Raw genomic sequence first — 17548 nt, 5'->3', positions numbered from 1 at the left:
CAGTTACCACCTCTGCTCTCCATTCTAACAGTGATATAAAAAGAATAGAAACACACACACACTCACTCACACACACACACTCATATACAAATCAGGTCATGAGATTAGCAGCTAATCCCTTACCTCCCCAGTCACTCCTAGATCAGGTCAAAGGTTTTTAAAAAATATTTTTTAATTTATTTGGCTGCACCCGGTCTTAGTTTCAGCTTGCAGGATCTTCAGTCTTTGTTGCAGCACTCAGGTTCTTTAGTTGAGACATGTGAACTCTTAGTTGTGGCAGGTGGGATCTAGTTCCCTGATCAGGATTAGAACCTGGGCCCTTGGCATAGGGGAGTCTTAGCCACTGGGCCATCAGGAAAGTCCTAAGTTTAACTTGGGATGTCTATCCTCAGCTCCTTCTGCTTCCCTATGTCTCCAGGACTCTGACCTCCCTTGAAGGCTGCACCATCAGGAGGGAAAAGAGACGCAGACCTTGGAAAATTCTGTGTGTGGCAGCTTGGTCATCTGAGAACAGGTAGGAGGGTACACGGAGTGGGCTGCCATCCCCTCTCTCTCCTCCAGCCTTCATCGTCATCCCAGGTACCCCCCTTCCCAAATCCAACAATGTGGCCAGCCCGTGCCCAAAGGCACCGTCCCTCTGGCCTCTCAGTTTCATCTCTACAGGCCCTGTAAGACTGCCAGACTCTAGTGGTCCTTGTACCAAAGCCACTGTTTCCCTCGGATATGGCTCCTTCCTTAGCACAGGTCCCTGGCCAGGTCCCCCAACCTCCACAGACCCCTGACCTGGAGGAATCAGAGGCTAGAAGTTTGGGGCAGTTGATGCCAACTCTCACATGAATGGACCGTGAGTGCCATCATGACAACCTGCCCTGGCATATTCTGAAGTGACTGCAATGGCGATGCCTCCTTTAACAGCTCAGGCTGCCCACACACAGGGCAAAGTTAGTCTGTAGATAAGGCGGTGAGTGGCAGAGCCCAGCTAGGATTGAACCACCGGCATGTTACTGCCCAGGCCCCTCCTTGAGTGAGGAGGGCACAGGCTGTACCCACTGGCGCCCCTATATCCAGACTGGATCAACAAGGCAAAGTCCCCGACTCCATGGGGCACTTCCTGCAGCAGGACAGTCCGCTGTGGTCAGCCCTGGACTTCCAGACCACCTGTGAAGTTGGTGCCAATCGGCAGCCAGATTCAGCCTAAGGCATACAGGTCTGAACCTGGTTTGTCCTCTGGTTCTCTGGGGTCCGCAGGCCCATCTTTGAGTCTTGTGCCCCTCCCTCTGCTCACCTGAGACCACCCAGCTCCCAGTTCCTTTTCTTCCTCTGAGCTCTGCTTCTCCTTCAGAGGATTCCCCCCACCCCACCCCCCCATCTTCCACGTCTGTGAATTCGATGTGTGATCAGAGCATGTGCCGATCCTTCTAAAATGTCTCACAAAGAGGTGACAGTTCTCCTGAGGACCCATTGTCTCGAGACACAGAGAGGACCTCCCGTGGTGCTCCAGAGGGTGGAGGGGGATGAGGTTTCAGAGCAGGTGGAAGGTCAAGGTGCCAGAAGACATCATTCTCCCCGGAGCCCACCCCAAGCAAAACCGAATAAGATCGAGGGTGGAGAGCGATGCTGGGGGAACTGGACTCCTTGGGGATAAGGAAGGGAAAGAAAAATGCAGCTGCAGAGCAGAGATCAGCGCTGTGGCCCCAGTGCATAGGCTGTGCTCACAGTCATATCCACGTCCTCTGTGGGAGAGGTGGCCACGGGAGTGGCAAATAGGGGCACGGGGCACATCCTCCATGGCTGTGACATGGGTGTGCCTCTGCTGGATGCTCTTGTGAGTGTCCTGGGTGGAAAGCCACACCTGGGTGTCTAGCCGTGACCATGGAAGTCCTCATGCAGCTCTCCCTGACCCTCGTGTCTGGCCATCAGCAGCCCCAAGGCCACCCAGTGTAGACCCCCCAGGCCTCCAACCACCGAGCTGACCAGAGGGACAGAGGCAGTGACACCACTTAACCTTCAGCTCTATACCTGTGCGGGGTTGGTCTTATTCCACTCAGGCCCTCTTCTATGGGTCACTCCTCCATTCCTTTCTGTTCCCAAGACTGTTCCCCAGCACTTTGGAAGAGTTTTGTATCAGGGAAAGCAGAGATGTGGCCCAGTGCCAGGAGGGACCTGCGTGGCCAATGGAAAGTTTTTGCTCATTTGTTTTCAATGAGATAAATTTTAAAAATTAAAGGGAGTGTCTATGGTGGAGAAGAAAGCAGGAGTGGGAATTCAGGGTGACGTTACTGTTGTTCAGTTGCTAAGCTGTGTCCCACTCTTTGGGACTCCATGGACTGCAGCAGGCCAGGGTGAAGTGGAGAACAGAAAATCAAGGATGACAGAGCTATAATCTGGAGAAAACGGTGGAGCTGTCTCTGCTGGAGGCCAGGCAGGGTGGAGGAGCAAACACACAGAATAAAACGAAACAAAACAACACCCTTTTTTCCCCTCCTGTTCTTTATTATACACAGCAAACTGCCAAATTCACAATTCTTCCATTCAATGCTGTGAATACGCAGACATTAATGTGTTCTATCTCTTTTACTCCATATGCCTCCTAAGACAAGAACTGAAAAGCTAGAAAGAATGAATGAATTGGTTGCTCTGTTTCTCTGAGATCAATTAAGACACTGCAACATCTTTAAAGAGCATCTGGGGTCCCAGGTACTGTTCAATTCAAGAGACTGAGTTTGAGCCGGGAAGGGGCCCTTTCTGCTAATACCTGGGCTGTGATCAGACCAAGGGTTTTGTGTCACTAGAGACCTGAAGGTCATTTTGTTTTTACCTGCTCCTCCTGAACGTGGGCAGACTATCAGAGTCCAGGACAGTAGTATCTACTGAACCACAGTTATTCGCCTGTTTGCCAGGAAATTTTTTGTGCAGGGAATGAGTGTCTGAGGACAAAGGGCTACAGAGCTGACACAATGCCCCGCTGTGTGCTACCGTCCAGTGGGCTCGAGACGATTCCTGGAGACATTTTTGTTGGGTTACTGCACACCCACAAATAGCTACTTAAAAACAAGGAAAAGAACAAAACTTCACAATTCGAGGGTTATTTAGAAAAGGCATTTAAAAATTAACAGACGCTCCTGTTACTTCTTGCAATAGACTCAAAATTGTCCTCCCAGCCTCTGGTCTCTCCCACACCAGTCCATTCTGCACACTGTAGCAGGATCCATCTCCATAAAGCACAGCTCTGATCTGCTCACTTACATGCTCCAGCACTTTCCATGGCTCCACATTGCCTTTAAACAGCAAAGCCCCGAAGATCCTTCATCCTGGAACCCCTCATCTCTTCCCCTCACCCATCTCCCACTGCTTCCTTGAACACCTGCTCAGCTGAAGCTTCTCCCTCCACCAGGGCTCTCTTTGTTTCCTCCTCTCCTCCCACCCTCCCCTGCTCATTCCTACTCAGTCTTTCTGTCTTCACACAGATGTTGTTTCAACCGAGGAAGCTTCTTCCCTACGTGCCAACCTCTGGGCTGAGCTAGGTGCCCGAGCAAGAGGCTTCCACAACATCCTGAACTTTCTTCTATCACAAGCATAACTGTTCCATCCATTTGCAGGTGTTTGTTTAATTGTCTTTCCTGCTACTCGGGAAGTTCGGTGACGTCTATCCCACCCTCTTCGTCTCTCCAGTGCCCATGAAGGTGAGACACAGAGAAGGAATAAGTGAACCCAACCGTCTTCTGGAATTTGATAGTGGTGATGCCTGCCCAACTCTGTGAAAATACCAAAAACCATTGAGGTGCATACTTTAAAAGGGTGAACTTGATGGAATGCAATTTACATACTAAAAAACCGGTTAGTTTTTTAAAAGGCAAGCCATAAGATGACAGAGGACTTATATCCAGAACAGATATACAACTCCAGCAAGTCAATGATAAAAAAGGAAACAACCACACACAAACAATGGATAGACAAATGGAAAGGCAACTTTGTGAAAGAGGAAATCTAATGAAATTGAAATGGCCAATAAACATGAAAATCAGTTCCACTCATCATCAGGGAATACAAGCTAAAACCGTATTGACATGTTGACACATGGCAGAAACCAACACAATGTTGTAAAACAGTTATCCTCCAATTAAAAATAAACAAGTTAAAAAACACAACAAGGGATTTCCCTGGTGATCCAGTGATTAAGACTCTGCTCTTCCAATGAGTGGGGTTGGGGGGTGGAGGTGGGGCTAAGATCCAACATGTTGCATGTTGAGGCCAAAAAAAAAAAGAAAAAAAATTAAACATAATTTTTGTCACATGATGAAATACTCCCACAATGAGAATTGATGCTCTTCAACTACAGGTGACGAGATGAACCCATATTACAAACGCCATGCTGTGCAAAACAATCCAGAAACAAGAGTCTACACTGTAATGCTACCTACAGACACAGTCGTTCTATGGTGGAACAAGGTAGGATGGTGGGTACTCCTTGAGGGAGGTGAGTAGGGTGGGAGGAAGAGGGAGGTGCTAGGGTGCTGGGAATACTTTACTTCTTCATTTGCATGCCAGTTACACAAGTGTGCTCAATTTGTGAACATTTTTTGAGCTGCATACACACATTGTATGTGCATACACACATTGTATGTGTGTGTGTGTGATATTTCAATTAAAAAGTTTTTACAAAATCCTACCCATTCTTCCATGTACTTTTAAAATACTCCCTCAATAGCATTCAAAAAGTCACACAGTCTCTGGGTTAAGAGGAATTGATGGTAACTCTACCTCCTCTATGGTCTCATGGCACTTTGGGATCCTTTGATCACACACCTGGAAGCATCTGCATGGAAAAAGAGAGAGCTCTGGGGACCTGGGTTCTAGGGCCAGCCATTTACCACGTGGGTGGCCACAGACCTGAGTCCCCCACAGCCACATGGCACTTAGCTATAAGCAGCAGAAAGTGACTCTTGAGCAGAAAAAGGAATCAGGTAGTTGCTAGAATTCCTAGAAGGCCAGAAGCAGGCTCAGAGGTATGATGCCAGGTATGATGCTTAAAATTACACTATAGAATCAGTTTGGGACAGATCCCGCGGCTGTGGTTGTCCAGTAGAGCTCACACAGCCAACTCCAACGGGCACCGGGGCTGGACTCCAGGATGCCCCCTGGGACTTTCCCGGCGGTCCAGTGGTTGAGAATCTGCCTGTTCAGGGGATTCCATGCAGGGAACATGGGTTTGATCCCCGTTCCGGGAACTAAGATTCCACATGCCTTGAGCCAACTAAGCCGGTGCACCACAAGTACTGAAGCCTGTGCGCCTAGACGAGTCCATGCGCTGCAGCAAGAGAAGCCACAAGGAGAAGCCCGTGCACCGCAATGAAAAGGAGCTCCCGATCGCTGGAGCGAGAGAAAGCCCACTCGCAGCAACGAAGACCCAGCACAGCCAAAAATAAAATTAATTAATAACACAAAGCAAAAAAAAGAAAAATTAAAAAAGAAAAGAATGCCCGATGTGGCAGCTCGAATCCCTGATGTGGCTGCCCCTTGAAGTGGAGGGTGCCAACACCTACCACAGGAGCAGATTCTGCACAGTTCCTATCCCTTGATGTTGCCAACTCTGCATTTGAAGTCTGTGGCAGGAGTGTCTGATTAGCAGAGCCTAGGTCATGTGACCTCGCCCTAACTGCAAGGGACTCCAAGAAAATGAGCATCTGGCCTTTCCAGCTTTTATAGCAGGAGATGATCCTGCCTCTTTTTAAGTAGAAGTTTTCCCAAACACAAGAATGGTCACTGTTGGTGCTCAGAGTAGCCTGCCCCAAGATATGCCACAATGGCCTCTTGATTATTTTGAATTAAGGTTGCTTGGGAAACAGCTGGTGGGAAAAAAAAATGATATTTATAAAAACCTAACATCCCTTTCTCTCCTTGATAGTGGGAAATGAATCTCCCATGTGAAGCTATCCTCCTTCTACCAGGAGGAGAGACAGCATCCTTATCAGCAGAGTTAGGGAATTCAAGGCCAGTAAAACTGTGTAAACAAATACTGCCACTTCTTCATCCATCTGTCACTCCAGGCCCAAGCCTCTGTTTCACCGTTGTTGCTGTTGTTTAGTCGCTGAGTCATGTCTCTTGTCTGACTCTTTTGTGACCCCATGGACTGTAGCCCACCATGCTCCTCAGTCCATGGGATTTTCCAGGGAAGAATACTGGAGAGGGTTGTCATTTTCTTATCCAGGGGATCTTCCTGACCCAGGGTTCGAACCAGGGTCTCCTGCATTGCAGACAGATTCTTTACCATCTGAGCCACCAGGGAAGCCCCTCACAATGAACCAAAAATGATGTTGCACCAATATCCTGCTTTGTTCACTTCGGAGGTCTCATTTCTGACCTCTGTACATATGAATTAATCTTTTTCTTCTGTTAATCTGTTTTGTGTCGATTTAATCATTAGACCTGGAAAAGGCAATGGCACCCCACTCCAGTACTCTTGCCTGGAAAATCCCATGGACAGAGGAGCCTGGTAGGCTGCAGTCCATGGGGTCACTAAGAGTCGGACACAACTGAGTGACTTCATTTTCACTTTTCACTTTCATGCATTGGAGAAGGAAATGGCAACCCACTCCAGTGTTCTTGCCTGGAGAATCCCAGGGACAGGGGAGCCTGGTGGGCTGCCGTCTATGGGGTCACACAGAGTCAGACACGACTGAAGTGACTTAGCAGCAGCAGCAGCAATCATTAGACCAGCCAAATGAAGTCAACATCACCAAAAGGACAAATGTCAATGATATTGAGACCATTCATCTCAGAGTAGGACTTGAACTCATGTGCGGGGGCTCAAATCCAGTCAAAATCCATGATCTTCCAACTGAGATCACACATCTGGTTTTAGGACTTAAAGAAGCTCAGATTCTTGATGTCTCATGGCAGAAAGAATTCAATGAGAGACAAAGTAATAGGGGAAGTGAAGTGAAGTTGCTCAGTCATGTCCAACTCTTTGGGACCCCATGGACTGTAGCCCACTAGACTCCTCGGTCCATGGGATTTTCTAGGCGTGAGTACTGGAGTGGGTTGCCATTTCCTTCCCCAGGGGATCTTCCCCACCCAGGGATCGAACCTGGGTCTCCTGCACTGTAGGCAGATGCTTTACCGTCTGAGCCACCAGGGAAGCCAGAAGTAGATTTATTTAGAGAGGAACACATTCTGCACAGAGGGTGTGAATCATCTCAGAAGACAAGAGTGGCCTCGAAATATGGTGTGGTTAGCTTTTATGGGCTGAGTAATTTCATAGGCTGATGTGTGGAAGAAGTGTTCCAGCTCTTTTGGAGAAGGGGGTGGAGATTTCCAGGAATTGGGCCATCAACCACTTTTTGACTTTTAAGGTCTGCCTGGAAATTGTCATGGCACCTGTGAGGGTGTCATTTAGCTTGCTGACGTGTTACAATGAATGCATACTGAGGCTCCAGGCTTAGTGGAAGTTGACAAATCCACCATCTTGAACCTATTTAGTTCTAATACGTTTATGTCGTGTCCTTGGACCGTACCATTCTTTTGAAGGTTGTGCCCTGCCCCCTTCCCTGTTTCACTTGCACCTGTTTCCTCATCCAAAAAATAGAAATAATGCTCACCCTATGCATGGGAGTCGTAATGGCTAAAGAAGCTAGTGGGTAGAAGGGACTCATCCTATGCCTGGCACAGAGAAGAGCTTAATTAATGGTAAACATCATTATTGGTAATTTGGGTTCCATTCTAACGTCTCCTCCACCCCTAGGGGTCTCCAAACTTTGGCATCTCAGCCTACTGTGAAATGGAATTCCCTTTGTAATATTTAATGAAGTTAATAAGTTTTCTAGCTCACAGAGCAGTCCACCTTTTCCACCATCCTTCAGAACTGAGAGTGCAATGTTTGAAGCAGCTCTGGCCTTCCCTCAGGATCCTATTTACATTGTCAAGGAAAGAAAGTTTCCAGAAAAGGTATTTGTTAGCTCCAAATTGAAATCAACTCAACAAATATTTGACTTAAACATTTTTTTATTTTTAGACATTTAAGCATTTAATATCTTTCTTTGATTCAGTAGCCAAATAAGGCACCACCTGCTCAGTGTGGAAAGGCACCTGTCAGAAACAAAATACAACTGTGTTGCAAGATGCCTGTCTCAGGAGGCCAGCTGCAGACTCCCTGGGAGCAGGGACCATGCTTACTGTGTGTAGTAGCACCTCAACTGGCACACAGGAGCCCTAAGGACGTTTATTGAGTTCATCGTCATCAGTGAAAACCAAAACACAACAATCCTTTTTTCTTTGTCTCCCCCTCACCTCTCTACCCTCCATTTCCATTTCCAAACTTTCATTTATACTAGAGGAATATGCTTTTCTTTCTTGGAAGATTCCACTGTGGGCAGAAGAGTTTGGTTTTAGAGTTGTTTTTGTTGTTCAGCTGCTAAGTCGTGTCTGACCCTTTGCAACTCCATAGACTGCAGCACACAGTCCTTCCCTATCTCCCGGAGTTTGCTCAAATTCATGTCCATTGAGTCAGTGATGCCATCCAGCCATCTCATCGTCTGCGGTCCCCGTTTCCCCCTGCCTTCAATCTTCCCCAGCAGCAGGGTCTTTTCTGATGAGTCGGCTCTTCGAATCAGGTGGCCAAAGTATTGGAGCTTCAGCTTTAGCATCAGTCTTTCCAACGAATATTCAGGGTTAATTTTTTTTGGATTGACTGGTTTGATCTCCTTGATGTCCAAGGGACTCTCAAGAGTTCGAACACCACAGTTTGAAAGAATCAGTTCTTTGGTGCTTAGCCTTCTTTATGGTCCAACTTTTTTTCTTTTTTAAGGCAAAATACTTTTGGGAAACATATCTATGTGTGCTTGAGTCCTTAAATGGCTTTGCCCCGGTTTGAGGCATCTCATGCCTTGCTCCTTGAGACTAAATGGTAGGGGGAATGAAGCAGGACTCCTTAGAGCTTGGATGGACTTGGAAAGGGCCCCCTTGGCTACAGAAGCCCAAAGAAGCTAACAAAGTGAATTTACCCCACTTTTGTTGTGGAAGCTAGACCCTCCACTCAGACACATGAATAAGCCTGTCCTACTCTTGTTCAACTCACAGAAGAATCCACATTCTTTGAGCCAAGGTGTTAGGGAAGAGTGTGATACAACACAAAGATGGACCTTGGAGTCAAAGAGACCTGGATCTGAGTCTTGTCTTTGCAACTTACTAGATGTGAGACTTCTGGCAAGTATTTTGTCTCTTTGAGTTTGAAATTCTCAGTGGCAAATGGAAAAAAATAGCATCTCCCAGGGTAACTGGGAAAGACAAATCCCAGGAGAAAATTTACATGAAAGCACCTTGCAAAGTGTCTGGTGGATATTTAAACACAGGATGGAGAAGAGATGTCTGGGAAGAAAGAATTTGCCAGTGTTTTTCCAGACATATTCTTGTGTATGTGTGTGTGTGTGTCTGGCCACATGGCCCTCAGGGATCGTAGTTCTCTGACCAGGGATTGAACCTGTGCCCCCGGCATTGGGAGTGTGAAGTATTAACCACTGGACTGCCAAGAAGGTCCCTCTCCAGACAATCTGAAGTGAGCATTTCTATAGTGGGATGACAGGAGCTGTATAACTCTGGGTCAGTCTTCCTACCTCCAAGATCCTCAGTTTTCCCTCGAAAGGGATATCTGACTGCAAGAAGGAGAGACTCCTAGAATTTAAGATTAAAGGTCAGAGTGTGTCACTTTCTGTAACAGAATACAGATTTATTACCTTGTTTCCAAGATGTTGTCAATTATAAAATGTACAATTGGTTAAAAAAACAGCTTTTTGAGAGGAAAAAAAATACAACTTTTTTTTTGAGAGGAAAAAAAATACAACTTTGTTAATGGGTCCATCAATTTTAAAACATATTCTGACTTCAGAATCATTAAAATGGGAACAAGCATATGTCTTGCAATGGAAGAAATTCATGATAATAATGCTGGTTCCCATTTAGAGCGCATCTGTTGGGTGCCAGGCACCACCTGAGCTACTTTACTAGGTGCTTGACTTGTTATCCAGTGGGGCAGACATTATTCCATTTCATGTTAGGAAACAGAATAGGGAGGAGTCAAGTCACTCTCCCATGGTCTCACAAACAGGAAGTGGGGCTTAGAAAACAGATCACTTTAATCCCAAATTCTTTCCTTTTTCAACTGTTCTCCAGGCTAAGGAGTCAAAGAGATAAGTTCTGTCCAGGGGAATGGTTTGTGAATATGGTACTTTGAATATATCCAGAATCTTTGTAAAGTGAAGGCTTTACAAAGGCTTTACCTCCAGGAAGGCTAGAGGTAACATAAATAGAGTTGTAATCTAATCAGTCTCCAAATACCTGACCTTGGAGGTAAGGTGGTAACTGGAGAGTGAGGACTGCTCAGAATCCAAATAGAGGGAAGCCAAGAAATGAGCCTGAATCAAGGTTAACCCAGCCACACCAAACCCCTGGGGTGGGAGGGGCCCTGGCCAGTCTCCAGGCTCATTCTTGGCCCGTGGACACTGCAATACGCTCTCATCCTAGAGGCCATTCTTCCCATGTCTTCCCAAGGTCATCCTGTGTCCTTGACTTTGACTCTTTACTAAAGATGTAGACACTTTTGGAGAATTCAATTTTTTCTATAACCTTTCTTAAAGATGGAGAAATGTGCAGATCAGTTGTCAGAAGCTAGCTAGTGTTCATTTAGTTCTAGAACAAGTTGTACATGAACAAGCTGAGTTTTGGTTAGTGAGTCCCAGTTAGTTCCCCTGTGCCTGATTATGGGATCGAGTATTTTCGGCTGCAAAGCTATGGATAGGGCCCTTCCTCTGATATGACCCCAGGCAGACCCCATGACTCTCAGGAGCATGCCCTGACTCCTGACTCCTAACCAGAAGACGCCTGGGCTATCTGCATGCCTGCCTACCTGTCTGTCTGTCTAGCTGTTGTGTTTAGGGGAAACAGCTAAACCCACATCAGTGGATTCCCAACGTTGCAGAGCTTTTAGGAAGGGTGGCGGCAGGGATACGGATGAAGCTGGGCTGGGGTCGGGCAGGATGGGGTTGGGAGTCGCCAGAAGCATAAGGGATTGAGTAAGAGATGCCCCCGTCAACCTGACTGGAAGGGACTCATCGTGAAGCTGCCGGAGGAGAAATGTGCTTCTTGGTCTTGACTGAAGGCTCTTTGGTCGGTGGCTGAGCCAGCCCCAGCGTGGGCGTCACCGAGCCTCCACGTGGATATCAACAGGGCTGAAGGTCACCGTTGCAGGCTGTTGGCTGATGTTGCTGTTTGCGCCCAGGGCAGAAGGGGAAGCTGGCTTGGGGCCCTTGGGTTCCAGCTCCCGTCTCGTCCTCATTTTCCTGTAATGAGATACCCACACAGGGCTGAATCTTCCTCGTTGTGTGCCCTGCGGAACAGGCTCTGTAACCACAGCTCCAGCGAGGAGATCACTGCAGATACTGCTATTGCATATAATTTCCTGTGCGATCCAGTAGGACCTTGTTGTTTATCTATTTTATATACAGTATCTGCTAACCCCAAACTCCTAATTTATTCCTCTCCCCCGACCCCCACCTTTTCCCTTTGGTAACCATAGGTTTGTTTTTTATGTCTACGAGTCTGTTTCAGTTTTATCTTATTTACTTATTTCATTTTTGGCCACACTGCCAAAAAGAATCCCTGACCAGTGCACACCCTGCATTGGAAGTGTGGTGTCTTAGCCACACTTAGGGAAAGCCCCTGTTTCTGTTTTATAAATAAGTTCATTTGTATCAGATTTTAGATCCTATATGCAAATAATGTGTGTGTGTTAGTCATTCAGCTGTGTCCGACTCTTTGCAACCCCATGGACTGTAGCCCGCCAGGCTCCTCTGTACATGGGATTCTCCAGGCAAGAATACTGGATTGGATTGCCATTCCCTTCCCCAGAGGATCTTCCTGACCTAGGGATTGAACTCTGGTCTCCTGCATTGCAGGCATTTTCTCTACTGTTTAAGCTACAGGGAAGTCCTTATATAAATGATATCATATGATATTTGTCTTTTTCTGACTTACTTCACTTAGTATGATAACCTCTGGGTGCATCCATGTTGCTGCAAATGGCATTATTTATTCTTTTACATGGAGGAGTATTCCATTCTGTATGCATACCGTATCTTCTTCATCCATTCATCTGTTGATGGACATTTAGGTTGTTTGCTTGTCTCGCTATTGTTAAGTAGTGCTGCTATGAACATTGGGGTGCATGTATCTTTTTGAAGTATGGTTTTTCTCTGGATATATGCCAGGAGTGGAACTGCTAGTTCATATGAAAACCAACCCTGAATACTCATTGGAAGGACTGATGCTGAAGCTGAAACTCCAATAGTTTGGCCACCTGATATGAAGAACTGACTCACTGGAAAAGACCCTGATGCTGGGAAAGATTGAAGGCAGGAGGAGAAAGCGATGACAGAGGATGAGATGGTTGGATGGCATCACCGACTCAACGGACATGAGTTTGAGCAAGCTCCGGGAGTTGGTGGTGGACAGGAAAGCCTAGCGTGCAGCAGTCCGTGGGGTTGCAAAGAGTTGGACATGACTGAGCAACTGAACTGAACAGATGGAAATGGCAACTCACTCCAGTATTCTTGCCTGGAGAATTCCATGGACAGAGGAGCCTGGTGGGCTATAGTCCACAGGGTTGCAAAAAGCTGGACACAACTGAAGCGCACGTGTGGTTACTCTCATTTTAAGGTTTTTAAGAAACCTCCATATTGTTCTCCACAGTGGCTGCACCATTGGCATTCCCACCCACAGTGCAGGAGGGTTCCCTTTTCTCCACCCCCTCTCCAGCATTTATTATTTGCAGATTTCTTAATGATGGCTATTCTGATCAGTATGAGGTGATACCTCATTATAGGTTTTTTTTTTTCAAATTTTTATTGGAATATAGTTGACTTACAATATTGTGTTAATTTTATCTGTACAGCAAAGTGAATCAGCTATATATATACATATAGCCACTCTTTTTTATTTATAATGTGCTGTACAGCTGTATAATATCTGCTCTACAGCAAAGTGAATCAGTTTTTTTGTGTGTGTGTGTGTGTGTGTAATAAAGTTTTATTAAAGTATAAAGGAGATAGAGAAAGCTTCTGACATAGGCATCAGAAGGGGGCAAAAGAGTACCCTAGCCACTCTTTTTTAGATTCTGTTCCCATATTGGGCATTACAGAGTACTGAGCAGAGTTCCCTATGCTATACAGTAGGTTCTTATTGATTATCTATTTTATATAGAATAGTATTTATATGTCAATCCCAATCTTCCAGTTTATCCCTCCCTCCTTACCAACTAGCAACCCTAAGTATATCTGATACATGTGTAACTCGACCTCATTACAGCTTTGATTTGCATTTCTCTAATATTCAGTCATGTTGAGTGTGGCCACCTGTGTGTTTTCTTTGGAGCAATGTCTATTTAGAGACACTTCCACTGTCATTATCATTATTGTATATCGAAAATACTTCTTTAAATACAAAAATCTATGGCCACTGTGAAGTTCTTCCAGTAGTGAAAGTGAAAGTGAAGTCGCTCAGTTGGGTCTCACTTTGCGACCCCATGGACTGTAGTCTACCAAGCTCCTCCATCCATGGAATTTTCCAGGCAAGAGTACTGGAGTGGATTGCCATTTCCTTCTCCAGGGGATGTTCCCGACCCGGGGATCAAACCTGGGTCTCCCACATTGCAGGCAGATGCTTTACCATCTGAGCCACCAGTCAAGTTTATTCTTCCAGTAGAATAAACATCAAAAAAGGACCCAGAAAGGTAAGAGCATTTGAAAATGGACTCAAAGATACTGCTGTGCAGATAACAGGCAACTACAAACGTGAGCTTCCATTCATTCTAGCATCACTGAAGGGACCAGATGGTTCTAAAGCCCAGCGCATCCCGTACCTGTTGTACATCTTCAGCAAGATCAGAACCACGGTGAAGATGATGATGACAACCACCACAACGGCAGCAATGATGGCTCCAGAACCTATGAGGAAGAGAGGCGTGGAGATGGCCAATGTGCAGAGAATGTGTTAGCTGCTCACTCACGTGTGGCTCTTGGTGACCCCATGGGCTGTAGCACGCCAGGGAATTTCCAGGCAGGAATACTGGAGTGGGTAGCCATTCCCTTCTCCAGACGACCTTCCCGACCCAAGGGTCGAGCCTGGGTCTCCAGCATGGCAGGCAGATTCTTTACAGTCTGAACCACCGGGGAAGCCTGGGCTAGTGTGCAAACTGAAATCCAAAGAAGGATTGGGAAGGTGAGCGCAAGACCCATACAGTGGCTCCCTGCATCCTCACTGGGTCGAGGAGAGGTGTGAAAGCCACACTCACTGCTGACCCCAGGAGAGAATCGCTCTAGGGTAGCAGAGCACGGCTACCTGCTGTGTGTGTGAGGGCCCTCGGCACATTACCTGCCAAAATCCTGCTGTAGGTCCAGTCCTGCTCTTATCATCCCCAACATAACTCCAAACTTCTTTCATGAAACAAAACATCCTTGCTTCTTTTTGATAATATAAAAGCAATATGTAATTTTTGTATATTTATATGTGTATTTTAGCTGTGCCATATGGCATGTAGGATCTTAGTTCCCTGGTCAGGGATTGAACCCATGTTTTTTTCTGCATTCAGAGTTTGAAGTCTTAACCACTGGACTGCCAGAGAAGCCCCTGTAGATAATTTTGGTAATATAAGCCAAAAAGGAGGGGAGGATAAGACCTCATTGCCCCAAGAACCATTGAGAGTCTACATCTGTATACATTCACCAATGTGGTCATATTTTTGCATATATACATATTAAATACCCATAATCTTTTGAATAATTTAATAATCCTGTCTGAAAATCTATCTTAAGAAAATATTCATAGATATGGAAAAATATGCATTTGATAAAAATGGAACCATGTTCCATAAACTGTTTTATAACAAAATATCCTGATCATATTGCTATATAGGTATATAGTTTTCTTCATGACTTTTGAAGGTTGTATAGTACTCCATTGTTTGGCTGGCCATAATTTATTTGCCAGTTCTTTTTTTTTTTTTATTTGCCAGTTCTTTATTGAGGATATTTATGTTGCATTCAATTTTACACTATTAAAAACAAGGCTATAATGAATGTCCTTGTAGCTTAATATCTCAGATTCTACTTTCAGTATCAGCACCCAGTCCTAATGTCAATTTCTAATTTTAGGTTCAAGATCAATATCCTTGCCAGAATTGATATTGAAAGTATCAAGAATCATAAAAAAGGTTCACACTTTAAACAAATCTATTTGATTCTGGATAATTTATCATAGGCAATAATCCCCAATAAAGAAAAAGCTGTGTTAATGAAAATGCTTATTACATTATAAATATGCTAAATATGGAAAAAGTTAAAAAAGATATGGTATACTTATCCCTTGAAGTATTATACAATAATTAAAATAATGATTATGAAGACTCTGGTACATGGAACACTTATGATGATGTAAAAGTGGAAAATAGAATATGATACTATACACATAACCACATATACATATTGCAACCATTAAAATATGTACATACAAACATAACATTAAGCAAAAGAAGTCAGATACAAAAGATACAGATACATGATTCCATGTATACAAAGTTCAAAACCAGGGTAGAATTAATCTATGGTGGTAGAAATCAGAAGAGTGGGTTCCTTTGAGTGGGCAGGGGCTAATGACTGCAAGGAGCACTGGAAATTCTGGCACACCGATGGTGGTCTGCTCCTCCATCTGGGTGCTGGTCACACAGCTGTGTGCACTCTGAAAATTCATCCAGCTGTGCACTTATCATTTGTGCCATTTTTTGCATGTATGTAATGCTTACTTTTGGACTTCCCTCCTGAAAGTCTAGTGGTAAAGACTCTGCGCTTCCACTGCAGGGGGCACAGGTTTGATCCCTGGTCAAGGAATTAGGATCCCACATGCCTCCCGCAGCATGGCCAAAAAATAGTTTACTTAAAAAAAAAGACCTGTGCAATTATTCATAGGAAGAAAGATTGGGAGGGACAAAGAGAGGGGGTGGGAAATCCATCATGGAGTAACTTGCTTTCCTGTTCTTCCTGGGGAGTCCAGTGGGTTTTTCAACCAGTGGCCAGATGATTCCTTGTCACGGGGGCTGTTCTCTGTGCTGAAGGGTGTTCAGCAGCATCCCTGGTTTATACTCACTAGATGCCAGGGGCGCTTCTCCCCACACACCCCCAGATGGGACAACCAAAAATATCTTCAGGCATTGCCAAATATCTCCGGTGGTAGGGTTGCCAGATATAATATAGGATACCCAAGTATATTAGAATATCTGATAAATAATGATAAATTTCAAAATATGTCTGAAATATTACATATATCCTTTATCATTCTAAAAATCTATCAATTGTATATCTTATATTCAAATTTGATTGGTAATCTGTTCTTTTATTTGCTCAATCTGGCAATCCTATTTAAGGGGCAAAATTGCCTGGTTGATATTATTAGTCCCACCTTGCTGACACTAATTCTATCTGCTTTGCATTTCCCTTCAGAACTGTTTTGAGACACTCCTCAGCAGGCCTCTGTAGGTCTCTGCGCCCAGCACAGAGCAGCCTAACATGTGAGACCCCGCCCCAAGAGCGGGTCTCCATGTAAGAGACACATCCTGCCACGAATCTAGCTTCCTGCCAGTGCCACAGTCTGGAGCCGATTATCACTGCTCATCACTGCTCCACGTGTGTTGGGAGGCCTGTTCCATTCGCAAAGGTATGTACCAAATGGGGGAGGGGAGCTTCCCAGGTGGCGCTAGTGGTAAAGAACCCGCCTCCCAGTGCAGGAGATGAAAGAGATGTCGGTTCAATCTCTGGGCCGGGAAGAACCCCTGGAGGAGGGCATGGCAGCCCACTCCAGGATTCTTGCCTGGAGAATCCCACGGACAGAGGAGCCTGGTGGAATACAGTCCACAGGGTGGCAAAGAGTCAGACAAGAGTGAAGCGACTTAGCATGCATGCATACATGTACAAAATGGACCCAAACTTCACCTAATACAATCAGTTGGTTTTCTGAGGAGTGGTCCTCACTTTTCTCCTCTGGGGCCCTCTTCTTGTTCCTGGCAAAGGTCTCCCCAGGACTAGCTCTTCCCACCTACATTCACTGACTTCTTTGTAAATTGACAGGATGTTTTTGCTCTCCCCCCAAAAAATGAAAGTCGTTGCATTTTAAGGTGACTCGTATAGGGCCATTTAAAAAAATTATTTATTTATTTGGCTGCATTACATCTTAGTTGTGGCATGTGAGCTTAGGTTGCCCCACAGCATGTGGAATCTTAGTTCTCTGACCAGGGACTGAACCCCATTACCTGCATTGGAAGGTGGATTTTTAAGCACTGGACCACCAGGGAAGTCCCATGCAGGGCTATCTTACAAGAGATTCAAATTTCCATTGCCCTCCAAGCCCCCAAACTCCATAATGAAAATAAAAGTAATGGTAGTAATAATAATAATAATACTCATTAAGTACTTAGGCTCAGTGGTAAAGAATCCACCTTCCAATGCAGGAGACA

At 45.3% G+C, this 17548-nt stretch overlaps 1 protein-coding gene, 1 long non-coding RNA gene and 1 other non-coding gene across 9 annotated transcripts in view; 1 reads left to right on the top strand and 2 right to left on the bottom strand.

The window, feature by feature from the left end:
- The first annotated feature begins 372 nt into the window (after positions 1 to 372).
- LOC122426655 lies at positions 373 to 16729 on the top strand. The gene is made up of 4 exons (XR_006265203.1): positions 373 to 514; positions 3600 to 3683; positions 4340 to 4449; positions 16539 to 16729. It is a non-coding gene; the product is annotated as an uncharacterized LOC122426655 (long non-coding RNA).
- On the bottom strand, positions 7067 to 7138 carry TRNAC-ACA. Its single transcript has one exon. It is a non-coding gene; the product is annotated as a tRNA-Cys (tRNA).
- LOC122426653 (non-compact myelin associated protein) overlaps positions 8692 to 17548 on the bottom strand; it is a 45899-nt gene continuing 37042 nt past the window's right edge. For all 7 annotated transcript variants that reach the window (XM_043445742.1, XM_043445740.1, XM_043445746.1 and 4 more), the window contains 2 exons: positions 13907 to 13991; positions 8692 to 11330 (listed from right to left, as the gene is read on the bottom strand). In XM_043445742.1, the coding sequence (XP_043301677.1) occupies positions 11189 to 11330; positions 13907 to 13991 (227 nt within the window). In that variant the 3' untranslated portion in view covers positions 8692 to 11188. The remainder of the gene's footprint in view (positions 11331 to 13906; positions 13992 to 17548) is intronic.

Source organism: Cervus canadensis, chromosome 24 (genome assembly GCF_019320065.1).
Source record: "Cervus canadensis isolate Bull #8, Minnesota chromosome 24, ASM1932006v1, whole genome shotgun sequence".
NCBI classification, from domain to species: domain Eukaryota; kingdom Metazoa; phylum Chordata; class Mammalia; order Artiodactyla; family Cervidae; genus Cervus; species Cervus canadensis.
This window is presented reverse-complemented; position numbering and strand designations above follow the sequence as displayed.